The following is a 21,276-nucleotide window of genomic DNA, read 5'->3' as shown; positions in this document are numbered from 1 at the left end:
GGAACTCGCCTTTGCCTATCCTAGGTATTCCTGTATATTTAGATCATTTCCAAAGATTATCTAAATCTACCACAGACCAAATGGTTTTGTGTTGATGAAAGCATCATATGAGACCATATGAATTGGCCATGATACTGGTGAGATCCAGCCTTATGGAAATAGGGAAAAAGGCAAAATTACCAGCAACATAATAATGAGGGTGTGTTCCAACACATCAGGACCAGGTGCTCCTGTGGATTTTGTCAGTTCTCATCACACCTGTGAGACCTCTGGGCACCCAAGGGCACGTGGAGCTGAGGTGTATGACACACTGCCAGGTGTGCGGCTCCAGTGGCACTCCAGCTCAGACCTCACTAACACAGACTGGCAATGACCTACCCAGGCAGCACCTGAGCCTGCCCAGATATAAGCCTGCATGAACATCAGGTTGCAAAGAGATTCAGGGACAGGCTTTTTCCAACCTGTCATCCCTCACCTTCCCTTCAGGAGAGGCAGATCCACTCTCTGAATCACAAACAGCGCTCAATAAGCACAAGGCCAAGCGCTTCTGACTCCAGCAGAAGAAAACATAAGAGCAAGTAGTGAAATTCCACGGAGCACTTCAGAAGGATGTAGTGCCTCCTAAGCACTCATGGCCCCGGATCCCCATGGGATGCGACACTGTGCTGTACAGACCCGAATACAGCACATCCATAGGACACCCTGGGAGTGTGACAGAGCCACACAGCACCTTTGACCTGCCAGGCTGATCCCTAACACACTATCCACTGCCCGTGAGCACATTCACCGCGTTGCAGTCAGCTGCTCTGACTGATTGCTGCTCCTCATGGCTGCTGGGCTTGGTTCAACAAGCTCAGCTCCAGGCTTAAAATTATAGTTAACCAAAACTACATCCGATTTCCCAACCTTTGTTTAACTTCTCATATTAAAGTAAGTCTTTAGTACAGTGAACTCCATGTGTTCTCTCCCTGACAAAGCAGTTTCCAGCGTGGGTCTGAAGCAGCAGCACAGACGTGTTGATGAACTATGGGCAGTGGGGACTCCTCTCCCGTCTGTAGCCGGGGTGAGCCCCCGGGGCGGCGAGGGGTGTGAATTCCAGCTGCTGTCACTAGAGACACGGACAGCCTGCAGCAAGGACAGATTCAGGATCGCCGGGGATGAAGGCAGCACACGCCCCCTGGCAACCTCCCGTTGCCCTCCGGCACGACCCAGCCTGTGAAGGCACATCGCCGGTGTGCAGACTTGCACCCCAAACTGCGGGAAGGGCTGAAGGCAGTGCCAACGACTGGGCTGGGAAAACCCTGAGCGAGTCAAACACACAGGCAAGAAGCGGTGCGAGCCCGAGGGGTGCTCTCCTCCACCCAGAGCAGGCTGCAAAAACAATACATCAAATTTTAAAACACCAGAAGGGCAGGGTGTCAATTGGGTGACGGAGCTGGAAGCGCAGCCTCCAACGCGCAAATCGGCTGAAGCGAGATCAGAAACAGACATCTTTTTAGGCGCAGAGCCCTTTCAGCGCTGGGATCGGTGGGATTTTCCTGCCTGCAGAGGTCAGCACACGCAGGAACACCCGGGGACAAGGGGCACAGGGACACAGGGACACAGGGACGCCGGGAGCCGCGGCCCAGCCAGGGAGGCAGCAGCCGGGCGGCTCCCGAGGGACGCGTGGGACAAGGTACGTGGGGGTTCGCGTTCGCACGGAGCGAAAGGAATCGCGGATTTTCCTTACGCAGCCTCACGGAAGAGGAAGCGTCCCTGACTCCGAGCGCCGCTTCCCGTGGCGGCTCAAGGGCAGCGCTGGGTGACTCCAATCCTGTGTACCCAGCACCCTGCCCGGGGGCTTTCCTCTCTCCCGAGACAATAAGGCACTTTGAATTAAAGGCCTGAATATCGGAAAAGCAGGAATTAATAACACATTTGCAGGAGTTTCCAGAGTTTACGTTTCATAAAGTAATGTAATGTTTGGGAAGGCAGCAGCCTCTTCAAGGGAAAAATCTGGTTTATTTTCCACACACCACAGCTTTTTTTACTAGCATCCTGCGATAAATCCTACTAAACATGGGGATTACAAGTTTGGGAGTTAACATAAATAAAGCAGAGCCCCGTGGCAGGACAGAGGGAGCACAGGAAGTTCCTGTGAGCCCCAAGTCAGAAACTCCTTTAAATATTAACACATAGTTGTGAGATATTGCCACACTAACTGATAAAATATTGCAGACAGACTGGGGAAAGTAAAATATTTTATGTTTAAAAATATATCATAAAACCTGCAGTTTGAGTTCTTAAAAGTACCATAAATCTCGTTGTCCACATCATTGCAATGAGGACAGGACGGTGCCTAAATATTCATGTAACCCCCGTGCAGGTACAACATCTTGGCCAGCCTACCGAAACCACTCCTTGCTGTGCCAACACCTTCATCAGGCATCCACTGACAGGCTCCAGGATGGCTCTGCTGGAGACCAGCAAGTACTTGCAGGGCTCGGTGCTTGGCAGCGTGAATCCCGACCTGGCCAGCGAGAGGCAAACTGCCTCCTTCTGCGTGGAAAAGCTCACGGCCCTGCTGGATGGTGGCGCAGAGCAGACTCGGATACGGAGGGCGGTGGGTGAGTGAGCCCTACAAGGCCTTGCTGGTAAACTGGCACAGGCCATGCCTGGGTGTCCCTGCTGTTCTGCTCCTCCTTTGCAGCATGGTGGGGTTTGTGCTTCTGGGCATTTGCTTATCACCCATCTCTTAAAAAAGTAGGAGTGTGGAGCTGGAGTCTTCTCTTAGTGTAAATCAACACGACTCCTCTGCAGCCACTCCTGCTGTCTGAAGCTTTTCCTCCTCCCTGCTCCAATCCTCAGTGTCTCTGGCAGGACTGGTTAAACTGGAATACAAGAACTGAGGGTTGAGTGTCCCTGTGTGAGTGGGATGTGTGCAGGGGCTTAGAGCTGCTGTGCAGCAATGCACACCATGTGTGAGCCACAGCCAGCGACCCTCCTCGGCACATCAGGCTCATCCAGGTGGGGAATGTCTTGCGTGGGTGGCTCAGACAGGCTGAGCTGCTTTCACTCATCATGAGTGTGCCAAAACCTGACTGTATGCTCAGAGGGAACAGAGGAACCCTCTCTTGTCTCTGTAACTACATCCGTATTATACACTTATCAAACAAGAACGGCACAGGCCGCTGGGATCACACACTTCATGGTGCCACTGGAATTCAGTGTAACCTTACATGTGAATAGACAAAGCAAATGGAGCAGGGGCAGTTTTCAGGCTGACACAAAAATAGTGACTCTGAGTTGCTTTGCAACACTGCCATGGGCTGGTAACATCCCAAACCAGAGCACTGGTGCTGAGCAAGACATCCAGCAGGCTACAGCCATTAGCCACCCTCTGGGCAAAATCCAGCTAACCACAGCCCTTTGCTGGAACAAGGATGGGAGCAGCAACTGGAGGCAGAGGGATCCTTAGCATCTTGAGATTAGCTCAGTTGGTAAGAGCATGGTGCTAATAATGCCAAGGTTGTGGGTTCAATCCCGATTTGGGCCACTCACGTAGGAATTGGACTTTATGATCCTTGTGAGTCCTTTCCAACTTAGAATATTCTGTGATTCTGCCACAAAGTCACCTCTTACTCTCTGAACAGGGATGGTGCCTTACCTTGCAGGGTCACCCTTTCCACTCAACAGACCCCTCAGGCCCACTCAGTTCCCCTTCTCCTTCCCCAAACCCACTGCTTTTCAGAGTTAGACGTGACAACCCTGGGAGCCAGGACTGGCAAAATAAAACCTGCCTACAGGCAGGTGCTAATAAGTCACAGCATCAGTATCCATGGGTCCAGTCCTGCCCACTCCTCCCAACCAGGGCTCAAGGCACTGCCTGCACCTCCCCAGCCCCAGGAGAACCAACTCTTCTGTGTTGCTTTGCAGTGGAAGCTATCCAATCTGACCCTGTATTTAGCACAGAAAACCAGTATTTCCAGACCCAAAATGAGAGGTACGAAGCAGCAGTCAGGAAGGCTGTTCATCTCCAGAAAAAGATGCACGAGATGGGATGGACTGAGAATGGACCTGAATATAAGTACATTTACAGGTGATTTATCTTTATTTTTTTGTTAATGTACAACTATTTTTTTCAAAGTTTTGCATGCCTACAAGAATCAGCTTTAGCAAAGGCTGGGAGAGACCAACAGCTGACAGAACAGGTTTGGATAAAAACCTGGTGCAGGTTTTTATTTTAGCAGCACACTTGGGAAAAGGGAAAATGGTGGTACACAGCAGGGAACTTCTCAGAGAGCAGCACATGGGTACAGCGTGATAGATCACAGCAGTTCACAGCCACAACATGATATTTCCACTTCAGCAAGCTCCTTACTTGTGCTACAGCTCTCATACCACCCCTCAGACATTTTTAAATGTGTAACCAGTACTGGAAGTGGTGATGTTGCTGTTACATTACTGACTTGCAACTAAATTAAAGATGACATTTTGTCCATCTAGAAAACCCACATTATATTAAAGGGGGGGGGAAGAGAAAGAAAGAAAAAACTCACCTTAGTTTTTCAGTAAATGGGAATAAAATATTTTCACAATTCTTTCTTTATAAAGTTTTCTTAATGCTTTGTGGGGGATTGAGCTCCAGAATTCAATTACTTGCCCCTCCTTCTTTCTCTCTTTGCTAAATAAATTCTGGCTCGCTGTTGCCTGGTGCACTCTCTACATACCCAGTAGGAAGGTGCAAGTTCAGGAGCATCACCAGAGGGGCAAAGCCCCTTACAGCTCACCACTGACACTCAGAGCCACTTTCCAGTATTTCATAGAATCCTAGCACAGTTTGGGTTGGAAGAGACCATTAAAAGTCCTCTAGTCCAACACTTTGCAGTGAGCAAGGACATCTTCATCTAGATCAGGATGCTCAGAGCCCCATCCAGCCTGAGCTGGCATGTTTGCGGGGATGGGGGGCATCCACCACCACTCTGGACAAGTTGTTCCAGTGTTTCACCACCCTCATTGAGAAAGAATTCTTCCTTATATCTAGTCTAAATCTACTTTCTTTTAGTTTAAAACCATTACCTTTTGCCCTATGGTAACAGGTCCTACAAAAAAGTTTGTCTCCATCTATAATTTTTTATGCTAAACTCTTCACTGCCTACAGTGAGCGGGACTAATGAAGGGGGAACTCCTCCATCAAGAGCTCTTGGACCTGATCATTATATTCTCATTTAAAATTAGCTCTCCATTCCTCCCTCAGAAAAAAAAAAGAAATCCCAGCAGATTTTAAAAACCTGATGAAATTCCACCCCCTCTCCCACCCAGGTGTGCTTTTATCAGGCCCCCTGATGCCGAGGGCTGTGGCAGGACCAGCCCTGTGTTGTCCCATTTTGCTGGATTAGGAGCAGAGCTGCCTGGCAGGGCAGCTCTTGCCTAATGAAACACCAGGTGAGCACCAAGCTCTTATGACAAAATCCCGGTGCTCCTGGTGCCAGGCACAGTGAATCACTCGCACAATTTAAAATCGAGCTTTTCAAATTGCAGCTAAAGGAACGTTATTTCTGGACAGGCTGCCAAGGATTCATTAAGTCATTTTCTGTTAATCAAAGCAATTTCCTTTTAACTTCTTTGTTCATATTTTTCCCCCCACTGTTTCAGCATGATTGATTCTCTCTCAGGGCCAGTATAAAAGAAAGGTCAGAATCATTTGTTAACAATAAAAGGTATCTATGTGGAAGGAGATGCTCTCTAGAGCACTGCAGTAAAGCAATGTGCTAACAGCCACCCAGCTACTGAGAACAGCACAGCCACTTACTTGTACATGTACCTGTATCTGTGAGGTGATTCAACCAGATTTGAGGAATCCCAGGAAGAGGGACTATATTCCTCATGTTTTCTTAGGATTTCTCACACACAGAAAAAGCTTAAAACAGATTAATTTCTGATTTGCATCATGGAAATGGCTGTACCCAAGTTCTCATACACAGCTTCTGGAATAGTGCTTTTTAGGATGTATGCAGAGGATGATGGCAAAGGGCCTGACCAGACAATAAACCAGGTGTTATACAAATGTATTTGAATTTTCCCACAAGCAAACAACATGTCAAGTCAGGCCAAATCTCCATGAACCCCAATATTGTTCACTGACAGCAACAGAAAGCAAACACATAGCAAAAAGTACAGCAACAAACCCAACATACCAATCTATTTCCCCAGAATGGGCTCAAAAAATGCAGATACCTATGTGTAATTCAGTCTAATGTGCCCCACAGTGAATTGCCAGGGTTTGGGGGTTTTAAAGTAGGATGGTTTTGGTTGTTTTGACTTTTTTAGTTCAGCCTCAAAATATGACTTAAATAATCAGGAAATTAAAAAAAAGATATGGAGGGCTCGCAAGCTGCAGAGCCACAGGAGCTTTGAAGCCAGGCTGCGTTTTTCACTGAGCATCTGCTACTCAGAACAGATAATTCCTCCAAGAGTAACTGAACTAATGAGCGAGCAACACTTAAGCAAACTGCTATGAAAGAAGGAACAAAAGCAGCTTGGAAGAGCTCTTTTCCTGCAACACTGTGGTGCTGCTGGCTGCTGGATAAAGTATGACAAGGCAGAAATCAAAAGGCAGCAGGTGGTACCGTCTGGTGACCACTACAGTGCCACTGCCTCATTCATCACATGCCTGGAACTTCATCCCTTTAGAAATACCCCTTGTACCTTCTCCGCAGGGCACTGTCCGGGGACGTCGCGTTTCTCCTTCACCGTGTCTTCATGAGAAGTATTTCAGTGCTGGGCTCTGACAAACAGATTGCCAAGTGGATTCCTCTCGCCACCCAGCTCCGGCTCATTGGAAGCTACGCCCAGACTGAACTGGGACATGGTAAGGCAGTGGGGAAAACAGTGTTTCCTTAGAACAAAAGGCTGCAGCCAAATTCTCATGGAAATTTGAGTCCAAACTGTCCATCCTTCCCTGGGGACAGGGGTGGCTGGGTGGAAATGCCTCCTGCATGTTAGAGGTCGATGTCCTCAGTGTTCCTCTGCAAGCTGGAGATGCACTGGCTTTGGTTTTGTCAATATGGAAAAATTAACAAGAGTGAGAGTGAAAGCCCGTGGTTGGATAGCAGGCAGTCACCAGCAGGGGAGGGGATCAGCCAGGCAGCTTGTCCTGGCTGTCACCAGGAGCCAAGCAGATGCCCGAGTACCACAGGGCTCAAGAGATTTGTGCAAGAAATGGTGTGGGGTCATTGCAAGCATTGACCTGTGGTTCTTGTCAGAAGGGTAAACCACAAAACCCTGATAATACCCACACCAGCCCCCAGGGACCCTTCATTCCCTCCATCCTTGTGTTATACCAGGAGATAGATTTTTTTTTTTATTTCTTTTTTTAAAGGCACTTATCTTCAGGGTTTGGAAACAACAGCAGTCTTTGATATTGCTACTCAGGAGTTTATACTGAACACACCAAAGATCTCTGCCATGAAGTGGTGGCCTGGAGACAGTAAGTACTACACAAAATATTTTGGGTTTCCTCACTTGCTTCCTTTACTTACTCCACCTACCCTGCTTAAGCTCCATGTTTGAGGGCCCAGGTGCTAGCAGAGGACTTCTGTAAGAGATGCACTCATTGAGAAGCAAGAAAAGGGTTTGACCAAGTTCAAAGGCCAAGAAGGGAGCCACCATCGCCTACCAAAACCCCTTGGGTGGCAGGGCTGGAGAATTTCACTCAGGGAAACTCCTGCCTCTGCAGGAATAAATCTTCTCTTTCTAAATAATACTGAGGCAACCAAAAACTGCAGGGAGGTCATCAGCGTAAAGGATTCAAGTCATCAGACAGTCTCAGCACAAAGGATTCAAGTCATCAGACAGTCTCAGCATAAAGGATTCAAGTGTTAAATTCTTGTCTCCCTTCAGGAAGGTATTTCACAGAAAATAACTGGAGTCACTGCAACAGCCACAGCACTTCCCACTCTCTCAGCACTGCATGAACTTTAACTGCTTATTTTTTCTCATATTCTGATGCAAAACTATTAATCCAAGCCTCGTGGGCAGCAACAGTGGCAGAATGATGGTGCAGCTTCTGAGAGCCAAGAGCAGGCTCAGCTTTAGGCTTCCAGCACCTGTGGCTCAGACCTGTGCTGACCCCTACCTTAGTGAGACCTAACACACAATTACAGTGACCGCTGTTAACTGCAGAAGTGTTTGTGCTGTACTTTGTCTTAAGGGAATGGGGCTGGTTTTCTTCTTGCAGTGGGACGATCAGCGACGCACACAGTGGTCTTTGCTCAGCTGTACATCCACGGGAAGTGCTATGGCATCCATCCCTTCATCGTGCAGATACGCAGCCTTGAGGACCATTCACTCTGCCCAGGTAAACAACTCCAGACACCTCAGCACTTGTGCAGGTGCTCTGCCTATTTTGCCCTTAAATGTTTTCTAAAACATTGGGCCCAGGGAGAGTTCAAATGGCCAAAACCAAGCCAAGACAGATACCCAAGGCATAGTTATCATTAACCTCAACCTTCTTATCTAAAGGGAAATCTAACATATCCTCAGGCATGTTCAGACCAAGCTCTCATCTTAACCAGAAGCCTGGCCTGCTCTGAGCACCTCTCCATTAACACCTCAGTTCTGGCCCGGCCAACACGGATCCATCTGTTGATGGATCATGGAAACAAACTGCCACAAGGCATTTGAATGCCTGTTTCACCCCTCAGGGAGATCTTCCATGCTGGGGAAGAAGCAGAGCTGAACATGCCCTTCCCTTGAGATCCCCAGCCTGACACAAAATGGGGGAGAAAAAAGTTCAAGTGGAAGTAAGCAGGCTCTGTTTTCTCGTACTGCAGGCATAACTGCAGGAGACATCGGTCCCAAAATGAATTTTGAAGCCATTGACAATGGCTACCTCATGCTGAAGAACGTGCGCATCCCCCGGGAGAACATGCTGAGCAAGTTTTGCGAGGTATGTATGGACTCACATCACAGACTTGCCCATCAAACTCTCATTGCACAACCAGAGAGACGACACGGACTTGCCTAAATTTAGGACAAAAATCTTCCTTTGAGGTGTCTGCAAGTCTCTGAGGTTTTATCAAGGGCATCCTAAATGAAACTCGGTGTCAAGAATTCCACATTCAGAGGCTGGGGATAACAGGGCTGGCAGAACCTATCTCAGCCAGAAACAGTAAGAGTTTGTCTCTTTAAACAGATATCTTCCATCCATCACACATAAAAACATTGTTTGCATTCAGTGAAGGATTTTTATGTCCATTTTACTCTATGCTTTGTGATTACACAGCCACCTTAGTATTGAAGAAGGCGGCATCTAACACCCTCTCTCTACTCCAGGTTCGACCAGACGGCACCTATGTAAGACAGGGGTCACAGAAGATTAACTATTTCACAATGACTACAGTGCGCATTTCCCTCATTTCAGACGAGGTTCTGACCCCCCTCATGAAAGCCTGCACCATCGCCATCCGGTACTCCGTGGTTCGCCGGCAGTCCAAGTTAAAGCCTGGGTAATGCCACACAGCCTGCAGCAGTGGGAAGGGGACTATACACCACGTTCCCCTGCACCAGTTTGTGTTTCTACTTTTCATCTTATCTTTCAGCCCATCACTGGCTGATTTCCTGGCCCAGACAGGGCATGACGAACATGCTCCCTCGTTATTTACATTAACGAGCTTCAGTCAAAGTACAAGAGAATGTTTACAGTTCTTTCCAAGATAAGTTTCATAGTTTGAATAGCTCAGCAGTTCAGACAGGCAACTTATTTTTTTATAACTGGCCTTCCCCTAATGCAATCCCATAACTCAGCAGAATCCAGACAAAGTGGACAAGTTGCTGAATTCTTATTCCATAGCATCCTACAAGTGGACGCAACATTAAAATACCTTCCAAAATCCAGAAATCCAATATCCACGCTTTACAACACTGAATTGTATTATTCTGGTAAGAATCCCTGTTATTTTTAATTTGAATGGATTACAAAAATTTCCATTTAAGTCTCCTGTCAAAAGCAGAAGGATCCTAATGAGAACATGGTTTGGTTCAAACACAAACTAAACAGAAGAGTGCAGCATGTTGAACAATTGTAATAACCAATTCCAACGACTGAAGCCCTGAGTGTACCAACCACAGAAAAAGAGGCAAAGAACATCCAAAAAAAGCTCAAAATAATTTAGACTCAAATTTTTTCAGAAGAACCTATCTACACCCAGGGCCACAAAGATTCTGTTTGAAAAGCAGTTTTTCAGGGTGTAGTGGCACCATCTCCCCTGGAACACTTGCTGTCCTTGAAGGCTTCATCCTTTTCCTCTCTCACAGTTGCTGTTCCCCCTCTGCACTGAGCCTTTTCTTTGCTGTTAGGCTGGTTCATCAACACAGCAGAAAAATCCCTTTTCTTTTCTCAAAGGGTTTGTTTCTCCAACAGCTCAGCAAGCTGGGCAGATTTGCTGCCACACCATCAGCTCAGTCCTGTTTGCACACTGCTTCTTGGTAATGAAAAATGCTATTTTTCGTTCTGCAACTGTAGCAGTAGCTATGCCTGTGTCCACACTTTCTCTAGTTCATCAGCTGTCTTCCAACAGGGAACAAGAAGCAAAAATCCTTGACTACCAGACTCAGCAAGAGAAACTGCTGCCCCAGTTGGCAGCAGCCTATGCCTTCCATTTCATCAACAACTACCTGCAGGAGCTGTTTGACAGGGGGTACAGAGAGATCCAGAGGAAGAACTTTGACAGGCTGCCAGAGGTGAGCTGCAGCAGGATTCATACAGCACTTCTCATCTCCAGATGTCAAAGGATTTTAGCAAACTGGACAAGCGTTCCTCTTGCTAGAGGAGAAAGAGGAAGCACTAGGAGATCAAATGGCATGTCCCAGCTCCACAACCAGTCAGCAACAACATTCACTGTACCGCCCCAAATTTTTGGTTTTGGGAACTATTGCAGAGTGAAAAGTCCTTGAAAAGCATGTCTGTTTGCTAAAAACCTCGTTCCAAGTGGCTGGTGGCACAAAGTGTTATTTCACAACTTCATCTACAAATGCGCATGCACATGCTCTTCTGAGCCAAAACCAAAAATGTGACTTTTTAGATGGAACAGAAGATTTTGCAATTGGGTGCTTGAAATGAAAACACACTCTGAACAAAGGTGGCTGAAGCCACAGCTGGTTGAGAGAAACCCAAAGATGCATAAACTGACTACAGTGTGCCCAGCCGGAGGGTGTGCAGCATCCCAGGCAGACACCAAAGGCCAGGCTCAGGGAGATGGGTGCTACCAGCATGCAAAGGGGTAGGGATTTCATGTCCAGAAATTGCACAAGATTAAAAAAAGGAAATTTATTCTGAGGATTGTTTTAGAACATTTACACCAGTAACACTTTGCTTTTTTTTCCCCTTTTTTTTTAACAGCTCCATGCATTGTCTTCGGGCTTTAAAGCCGTGATCACTCACCACTGCACTGCAGCAGTGGAGATCTGCCTCCGGGCCTGTGGGGGACATGGCTACTCCCTGCTGAGTGGACTCCCTTCCTTGTATACCAAAATACTTGCCTCTTGTATTTATGAAGGGGAAAACACCATTTTGCTCCTGCAAACTGCCAGGTAACAATTCAAATGTGTTCATCTAAAAGCCTGTGCCCTCATTTTTTCAGCCTCTACCACTTCTTCTCCAAAACCAGTAAAACCAGCTACTCCTTTCTCACAGCACCTTCTAAAAATACAGCTCAGGACATAAACTATTCATGTCTTCTGTCTAACAGGCATGGAGGTGTGTGGGAATTGGATTATCTCTTCTATTTTTGGGTTGGGGACGTATGCAGGTGCTGTTCTGCATAACCTCATTTTCCTCTTTGCCTCGTAGCACAGCAAACACATTGCTATACAAGTTTTGTGGTTTATTTTTTAAGCAACCATTGTAACAATGGTACAATGTAACACAATATTGGTAAAAGTGAGGCCAGAACACAATATTGGTTAAGTGAGATTCAGAGAAAACAAAGTTGTTGGATACTGAAAGTGGATGAGTCATGCTCCAAGAACACCACTTTCCTCTGAACACGCAGACTGATGTTTATCCAGAGCACATGAAATACAGGAAAAAAACTACAGCTGCTTGAACTTTTAATAATGTGTGTTTTTACTAGAAGGAGAAAAACAGTGCACTTCCCAGGGACAGAGCAACCACGTAGCTCTGTGCTTGCATGCAGACACTTCTGCGCTCATTACAGCTTCTTCAAGAAGCAAGATCAACAGCAAGGTCCAGAGAAATGCTGTAAATTTTTAATGCCAGACCTGGTCAGTCTAGCTCATAGCAGAAGTGCCAAAAAATAAGGGAGTGGAGAATTCTCCTTGTACACAATCTCCAAGAAAGGGTCTCGTGTTTGTTAACATAATGTGACTGTGCGTTGGGGATCACAGAGGGTAAGACCAAACCACCACTAAGATTCCCAGAGCATTAAGACTCAGGTTGCAAAGTTGATAAATGTATCTAATCACCACACCGCTGTGACTGCTAATAGCCACAGCAAGTTTCTGCTGAAAAACCCATCACTACAGGCTGCTGTAGCATTAAATACAGTAGATAGGCTACCCCTGAGAGCCACCACAGATCAGGTTACTGCGAGTAACAGGCAAAACAAAAGGTCATTACTTGTTCAAGTCCTTTCTGGACCATTGCAGCACCTTGCTGCTCCTTACCTGCTCCTGCTTTACTTTTTGCATGACTATTTGCTGTGTGCAGATCACCACCATACCCTGCTCTGACTTTGCTCTCTTCCCAGGTTCCTGATTAAGTGCTTCATGGCAGCCAGCGCTGGCCAGCCTGTTCCACCATCTGTCACTTATCTGGCTGCAGTGAAACCTGGGAAGTGTCCAGCCAAGAACAAGTCAGATTTTCTCAGTCCAGATATTTACACTGAGGCCTATCAACATGTGGCAGTCAGGTCAGTACGGAGAACGAGAGACATCAGAAATGTGTTCAGAGCTCAGCTTCTTCCTTCACTTCAAGGGAGGTAAAATAACATAAGTTACACAAGGATTGGCACCATCTGCTCCTGAAAGAGAAAAGGAAGACTACACAGGATTAACAGCCATGTCAGATGTTCGGTATGGAGCTTTCACACTCAGAAGTTCTTAAGCCACATGCTACCAAAACCACTACGTTTACAGAGTTGGTGGCACCATTTAAGTAAATCCCAGACCACATCACTGAATTGCCATCCAGTAAAACCTTTAGGCAACTGGATCCTGAGCAATTTTATACAGAATGTTAAAATTTCACATACCTGAGAAAGGGATGTTTGTTTTCAATTAACACCACATCAAATGCACAGCCTCTCATTCTGTCTGTAGCCTTTCAATGACACATTCAGCCACTCAACACAAGTAATAATGGTACCATGAGTAGTCTCATTGGAATTACGTGCATGGTTATGGGCTCTATAGGTGTCATCTCTGAAAAAGGTAAAGAGACAACCTTGCTGTCATTGAAACCAGTGTAAAAACAGAGCCACTTGCAAAATCTTTGGTGTCAATGGGAGCAGGATTTGAAACCATGTGTAGAAAAGGAGAAACACAATGTAAGAGCAATCCAGTATTACTATTTGTTTTGCAAACTCTCCTTACAAACACGATCCAGGAGAAGCTCAGCCAACCCCTTGGTAAACTACCCTGGAAGCTGAGAAGGCAGAAATCCTCCAGTACCAGGGTGGTCTGGGTGCTTCCCCAGTTTGTACTCAGATTTTGCATGATCTAAGTTCACTCACACTCAGTGTAGATAACTCCAGATGTCAGAAATGCCAGTTTGCCATTCGAGCACACACGACTGAGAACCGTGTGCATGTGGGCTGCTCCATCCACAAACAGTATGCCTTATGCTTTTTCAATTTTCCAGGCTCATAAGCAGCACAGCAGCTAAACTACAGGATTTGATTCAGTCTGGAGCCAAGAAGTACGACGCGTGGAACCAGTGCACTGTGCAGCTGGTGCAGGCTGCAAAGGTTAGCAAAATTTATCTGCTTATTTGATGTTTGTCTTTATGATACAATATGCAACAGAAATGGCAGGATTAGCTTAAAACCTCAGTGCTGTTTATTGTTTTCTGTTGGCATCTAAGGGACACCACAAAGACCATCACCACGGTCTGCATGGTGGAAAACTCATAGCAAGAAGCAATTCCTGATCTGAAAAATTTCCTCTCTGAAGAGGTCAGGTAGAAAAGACTAGGAGGAGGAGAAATGAAAGGGAGAAAAATACCTTCAACAGTTATGCTGCCACTGCTAGCCTAATCAGGCATCCCATATCCTGCAACAAGAACCCACCATCTCCAGCCAACATTCACCTTTCTGTAAGAATCCAACATTTCTGGCTCCCAGAGGAAAGTCTTCCCAAAGCCACCCCACTGAAAGCTGGTAGAGTCACAGCAAGGGTGAAACATGCCTGGTATTTCTTCCATCTGCCTCTCTCCCAAGGAAAGATAACTGCAAGGAAAACAATGAAAACCAGTGATAAGTGCAATGTTAACTACTACCGAAAGAAAAATCAAATCAAAGTCAAATTAATAAGACATGCTTCAGATGAAGTAGTATTGGGATGGCAACATTGGTTCCCCAAAACAAGAGTTAGTGCAGAACTAAGCAGAAAACAAAGCAGGAGGGGAGAAAATCCCTAAATTTTAATGAAAACTATACCCGTCAATGTTTCTGTATCTCCAAAAAACAATTTTTTTTTTTAATATGCAATTAAGTGCAATTCCTCTGCAATTATGGTGAAAGTCTTCCTTCCTTCCTTCCTTTGCTGAGGAAAGGAAGATTTTGAAACAGATCCATGATTTTAACTTCACTGAATTTTTAATGAAAAACATCTAGTTGTAATCTACCATTCAGCCAGACTGAAATGGACTCAGCAAGAAGCCCCTGACAGGGAAAAAGGAATCCTACACATACCTGGCAGGGGTGATCACCACCATCATGGTGGTTTCATAGTATGGACAAGCCCCCTTGTAGTCAGTCAATTAGATGAAGTCCTTGACGAGTCAAACCTTTCTCAGCAACCTTTCATAACCATGGGAAGCGTTGATATAAGCACAGATATAAATCCTTCAAAACATGAACTCACTGAGTAAGGGAGCAAAGACTTGATGTCAGCAGCAGCATTTTTTGTGGTCACCTGTCCTCCATGCATCACCCCACATTTTCAATTAGACAGACTCACTGGAGGCAGCAAATATTCAATGCTGTAACTTTGAAAATAAGCAGAGAAACTGTGTACTTGCCTCAAAAACACAGGAAACCTCCCATGACTTTTAAAAATTACATTCCCAATATTTGTTTAAATGTAAATATATTTTTAGGGGAGTGAGATGGAAGCAAAATGTTCCTGTTCAAGATTACCTCTAGAAAAAGCTCTGACCAAGCACCCCTTGCATATAAACCTGAACAAGTTGTTTCCTCCTGCACCCACTCAAATGGGTGGCCAAGGTCTCTGGACTTTAGAGGAGGGGAGATCCTATGTCAGAGGAGCTAGAATCCAACTCTCTCTGAGAAGCAAGGAGGAGAATGAACGTAGACATGAGACTAGTCAGAAATAAACCATTACTGAAGAGCCTAACATATGCAGAGGGCTGGCTGTGGTACTGTCAGTGGTGACTGTGCTGCTAGACTCTTCAGAAAATGAGATCTGGGCCCCCAAAGTTTCTTAAATAATTCAGGGACAGGAAGTCACCCAAAACCCTTGAGTTTGCCCCATAACTTTAAAATCTTGATATAAACTGCTGCCTTCTTGGGGCATTTCTGTATTTACTTCTTATCCCACACTTTCCCTGGAGACTCACCCACACGACTGGCATAGCAGCTCTATGAACTGATGCCTGCCAGCTCCCAGCTGCGTAGTTCAGACACTGGGCAGACTCCCCACACGTTAATTGCTTCAGTAGACACTCAGCTTCTCAGGCAGGTTCTGCAGTCCATGCTGCTCCACCGTGCCAGCAGGAAGAGCTTCAGTGCAGGTGTGCCATGCTTACACCCACAGCTGGGAGGAGAACTGTGCAGTGGGGGAGTGGAGCCACGCAGATCCCAACACCACCAACCACCCACAGCAGTGTCAGCATAGCAAGAGTCACCCCACAGACAGGTGGGGTCAACCTGCTTCATTAGTTCTGGACCTCAGCTAATATTTATGTAATTTGGCACTCAGACACTTTACTGGTGTCTGACCCAGAAATTACCAGTTTTCTTAAAACCACAAAAGTGGGAGGTAAGTTTGGTTGTTCTTTGGTGACAACAATGTTTCCAGAGTTGAAGCCTTGTAGACACTGATCCCAAAGTACCATGAATCCAAGGTCTTCAAGTAAAGAGTTTTTTTCTGTTGATGTACATCAAGATTCACTTGCTAGAGGTCAACACAAGTACATTCCAATGTGTTTCCTTCACACAAAATCTTTGGGATATTAATCAGAAATATTTAGAGTAAGTACTAACATGATTTCTGAAGCAGTTTTCTAGAGTTTACAAATACCACAGTGTTGACTGTTTACAATCCTAATTCTGTTGTCTGCTGTCGCTGTAAGACATGAATGCAAAAGGCCTGGTCACCCAGCAAACAAAGGATACAGACTGGAGAAGTGCCAAGGAAATGAAAAGGTTTTATATTCTTTGCAAGAACATTTGAGTCACTTGACCTACTAAAAGTGTTTTGAGGTGCATTCACTGTTGATTGCGTTTGTTTTCCAGGCTCACTGCCACTACATCACAGTGAAAAACTTTGCAGAAACTGTGGAAAAACTCGAGACCAAGGCTGGCATCCAGAGGATTATGAAACATCTCTGTGACCTCTTTGCACTACATGGGATCTTCTCGAATACAGGAGCCTTCTTGCATGATGGATACATATCTGCAGCTCAGATGGACATGGTCACAGCATCCTACCTGGACCTCCTGGCTGTTATTCGGTGAGCTGCTCTGGCAGGAGACACACAGCTATTCATTTTGTCCCTGTAATAGATATGAAATGGTGCTACTGTACCTATGGCAACATCTCCACAGTCAATTCACCTCGTTCAGTTTTTATTTTCATTGCCTGGCAGCACTATAAATTGATTGAAACATCTACACAGAGCTTGTTTTCATGGTAAAACAGACCATGACAAGTGTCCGGCTCCTCTGCAATCTCTGAAAGTTCTGTAACGTGAAATCTTAAATTATAAATGAAGAAGTCCTGAACGCTTTATACCATTTTCCGTAGAGCGAAAACAGGAAAACATGTAGTCAGAGCAGCACTGGCAGGAGGCAGCCACAGCAACCCATCACACACTGCAGAATCTGCTCAAGCCACAGCTAATACAGCCCACTCTGTTGCCATGGCTGAGCTGCAACTGGTACCCAAACAATCCTGCCTACAGCTACTTCAGATGCATCTGCTCGACACAATTTGTCACTAACTCTGTGAATTCTGAGTTATGTTAAGGTTTTCACTTACCACAACACTCACAAAGGCCTTTTGACAAAACATTCATCTTTCACTACTCAGTGCTGTTTGTTTAGAACAGATTATGGTGCAGAGAAGTGAGTTTTATGTAAAATTCTACTTAAGCCACCTGGAGAGAAACAAGAACGCACCACAAGCAAGGGATGAATGGGGCTGAGCCAAAGAGCAAGGCTTTTCAGAACTGATCACAGAATCTGAGTTAAGTGATGAGCTCAACATAACATTTGCAAAAGACTAACATGTTGTTGCCTCTGGAATTCATTGCAACTTCTGTTTTAGTCCATGCCTTGTTAACAGGATTCAAGAATGAAGTGAGTATTTACATATTTACAATTAGTAGAAAGAATACAAACACTTCCTGGTCTGTAGCAAAATCTCAGCCTTTCCCAAACCCCCGAAGAGCCCTTACTCAAAAGGAACTGGAAGATGCAAATGCCAACATTTGAGCAAAACATTTTGCATCCCGGTACCTTGGGTGTGAGGTACAACCAGCATGACTTCCTACATGCAGGACAGTGGGAGGACAAGGAAAGAGAAACCATCTCCTGCTTAGAAGAAGCTGCCTGTGCTGTAGCTCTCAGTTGCTGTCAGAGTGGTTCCTGGTGTGGGTCAGGGTTGCTTTGCTCTTAGAGCCACAAAGAGAATAAAAGACGTCAACACCTCATGATGAGGTAATAGAAATATTGAAAGGTAGATGGAGGTTGGAGATCAACAAAGCACTTCACATCAATCCAATAGCAACCTTATTCCATTTTATAAGACAAACATCCACAGCATGAGAAAAATAAGACAAAAATCAAAAGAAAGAACTGGCAGAGACTGCTGAGAAAACATCTGACATGCGACTGAGTCTTGAATTAGGGAATTAGGGACAGAGCCCAGGTGATTAAAAGACCCTGCAAACTCCCATTCAAAAGCACAGACAACTCAGGGTATTAGTAGAACATCGCAGAACTGTTAGGGTTGGAAGGGACCTCTGGAGATCATCTAGTTCAATTCCCCTGCCAAGGCAGGGTCACCTAGAGATGCCTCTGAGGAATCAAAAGAAGCAGGCTTTTCCCCCCAGTATAGACAAGGAGAAAAACTGGCACAGTAGGCTGAGGAACCTGGACAACTGACTTCCAAGTTTATCTTCCCCCCTTATGAAGCAATACCTGCTTCAGTAACACAGATGTCACTGCTCTGCTCTGCAGGAAGGACGCCGTTCCACTGGTGGATGCCTTTGACTTCACAGACAAGAGCCTGAACTCCGCGCTGGGCAGTTACGACGGGCAGGTTTATCAGCGGCTTTACGAGTGGGCTCAGAAGTCCCCCACCAACAAGGTATGGATGGGTTACAGCCAGACAACCTCCCCATTAGCCAGAGCAGAAACTGCTTGCTTTCCTTCTAATAAAAGTAATACAGATGAAAGACATGAGCTTTTAATTCCTTGTATCTCACTCTGAACAATGACCTGTGACACTCCAATCGTGCCACCCATAGTCTGAGCTCAGACATTTAACCTAAAAATGATTTAGAGCCTGCAGAGTACTAGAGCCTGTGCCAGGGAGCTGGGCTGTCATGTGCCACCCATGTGGTTTTGGTTTTTAAATTTGTATCACTGAGGTTACATTGTACAAAATAAGCTAAAATAAGTCTGTTTACATATTATGAAACAGCACTAAATGCAGGGTATTTTATATACACTGATACTAGTGCAAAACTTGAGTTGTTTAATAATATGTTTAACCAGAATGAGTATAAATGTTAAACGAGGCAATTTCATCCTTCACGGTCTTTAGAACTTTACTTTCTCTTCTTAAGTCATCCATATTGTGGAGTAATGTAAAATTCTGCACGATGTAAATATGCATTGCTCTGTTTGAAAACTCATTTTGCCCTGAGTGAGATTTTTACTGTGTTAATCAGTAGCCCTTTGAAATCCTACAGCTAAACACAAAATTTGCCTTCAGCAAACATTCAAGTCCAAGCATATTTTTTGAAGTTAAATAGTATTCTGTCCCATTTGGGACTTGTGTGCTGGTTATGAAGGACAGCACATACTATAGGGAACAAGATCTTGCACAAAGTTGAAATAGCTGGTGGTTTGTTGTTTGCTTTTTTTTTTAACAGTCTAGCTTTCTGTATTTCAGAGATTGTTCTTAAGAAAAAAATTATAGCCTTTCTGTTCTTAATTGCCATTAATTCCCTTCCACATTCTCTTTCTGAACAGATGAGCCCAGCCTACGAGAGGTATTTGAAGCCACTTCTTCACAACACACTATCGAAATTATAAAGGACGTGTTCCAAATGAAGGACACACGTTTCCTCCTGTTCTTTGTGCAGCAGTACATTTATGAAGCATCAGTAATGACTAATCAGAATTAATAATCAGTTGCTTACTTGCAGTTACAACAAGTATGAAAGATTCTCAGCGAGCCATTTGCAATTAGACAGACGCCAAGCAGCGCTGAGTGGTACCTGCTGCTATGAGACAGTCCAGGAATGGTCCAGGGTTCGCTGTTTTCTAACCTGAAGTGTCCTGACAGCATCAAAACAAACAGCTTCCTTATTCTTTTTCTAAATCCACTATATGATGATTAAGGAAGAAAAGAAAACCCCACCACCACATTATGAACCCCCTGTCAGGGTGTTGGAACTATACAGTGCCTTCAAAAAAAACCCAAAACAACCAACTGTACTGAAAAATCCAGTGAAGGTAAAATTATGATCCTTCATTTCTAAGAACAACTTGTTCTCTTCAATCAAAAAGTATATTAGAAAGTACATCTGTTTGGACAATTAAAATAGCTCTTGACTTGCTCAGCAGTGGAATATTCCTGCCTAATGAAGATTCAGACAAAGCTGATGCCAGCTTCAGTCTGCAGAATTTACCTTCCCATTAATAGGGCCGCTCATACTGTCTTTCTATAAATCCTGGTCTCCAATAAAGCGTATTATTTGGAATACTGCTTATCTAATTATTATACTTCATAATTATGGAAAGGGCAGGCTGATCCAGGCCAGTCATTAATTTGCTAGTAAATGAAGTGTTGCAAAGAACATCTTGTGATTATAATTCAATGCCAGTTAACTCAAGTATTTCTTACCACATGTTGCAAGAAAGAAACAACCACTTTTCCTGAGCTTCATCAGTTCTGCTTCTCTTCCCTCCCTGATAGGAAGTATAAAGCTCTTGCTGCTGCCTCTTATTACATAAGTCAAAAACCTGCAACGTATAAACAGGGAGAGACAAAATATGATAGACAAATACACTCCCAAGACAGGCCTTTAGAGTGAGAGATGGAATGGAAAGTTCCCACCTACTTGTGACAAGAACTTCACGGGATCCACTCCACAAAATAGGTATCAACTCTCTTACTCCCAATAGCATTCAAGTAAAAGCATAACCAGAAATTCTATTCCTAACTATGACAAAGTGCCCAGGATAAGCAGAAATGTCAATGTGAAATAGAATAAAGCCACAGAACTTGACTATCACCAGAAATAGCACTCTGCAGTTAAAATTATATATATAAAGTCACTAGATATAGTGCTGATGAACCAGATAAGACTGGTTATTATTTAGCAACTACAGTATTGAGGCTCTGTGTTCCCTCCATCCCTATCCCTTTAGCCAGTCCAAATACATGCCATCTTTCTATCAGTCTAAAGCAGTTTTCAGAACATAAGCTTTGTCTATAATGAGGACATTTGACTCAACCGATTAACAGAAAAAGGAACAAATTATATCAGTAATGGAGGAAAATGGGGCCCTACCAGAGCACCCGACTCTGCAGCACAGAAAAAGGGGGTTTAGGTGGGGTTTTTTCGTTTGGTTGGGT

The 21,276-nt window shown here is 44.9% G+C and overlaps 1 protein-coding gene across 1 annotated transcript; it reads left to right on the top strand.

The window, feature by feature from the left end:
- The first annotated feature begins 1,544 nt into the window (after positions 1-1,544).
- Positions 1,545-20,398, top strand: ACOX2 (acyl-CoA oxidase 2). Its single transcript, XM_027700755.1, has 15 exons — positions 1,545-1,675; positions 2,366-2,606; positions 3,916-4,078; positions 6,699-6,850; positions 7,361-7,468; positions 8,219-8,338; positions 8,814-8,929; positions 9,316-9,488; positions 10,560-10,722; positions 11,381-11,571; positions 12,750-12,911; positions 13,862-13,967; positions 16,698-16,915; positions 18,645-18,774; positions 19,665-20,398. Exons 2-15 carry the CDS (start codon positions 2,447-2,449, stop codon positions 19,725-19,727), a joined length of 2,025 nt encoding a protein of 674 aa, XP_027556556.1. The 5' UTR covers positions 1,545-1,675; positions 2,366-2,446; the 3' UTR covers positions 19,728-20,398.
- The last annotated feature ends 878 nt before the right edge of the window (positions 20,399-21,276 follow it).

The sequence above is a fragment of the Neopelma chrysocephalum genome, unplaced genomic scaffold (genome assembly GCF_003984885.1).
Source record: "Neopelma chrysocephalum unplaced genomic scaffold, ASM398488v2 Primary Assembly neopelma1_147, whole genome shotgun sequence".
Taxonomy (NCBI): Eukaryota; Metazoa; Chordata; class Aves; order Passeriformes; family Pipridae; genus Neopelma; species Neopelma chrysocephalum.
The sequence above is the reverse complement of the archived record's forward strand: the minus strand, read 5'-3'. Positions and strand labels throughout refer to the sequence as shown.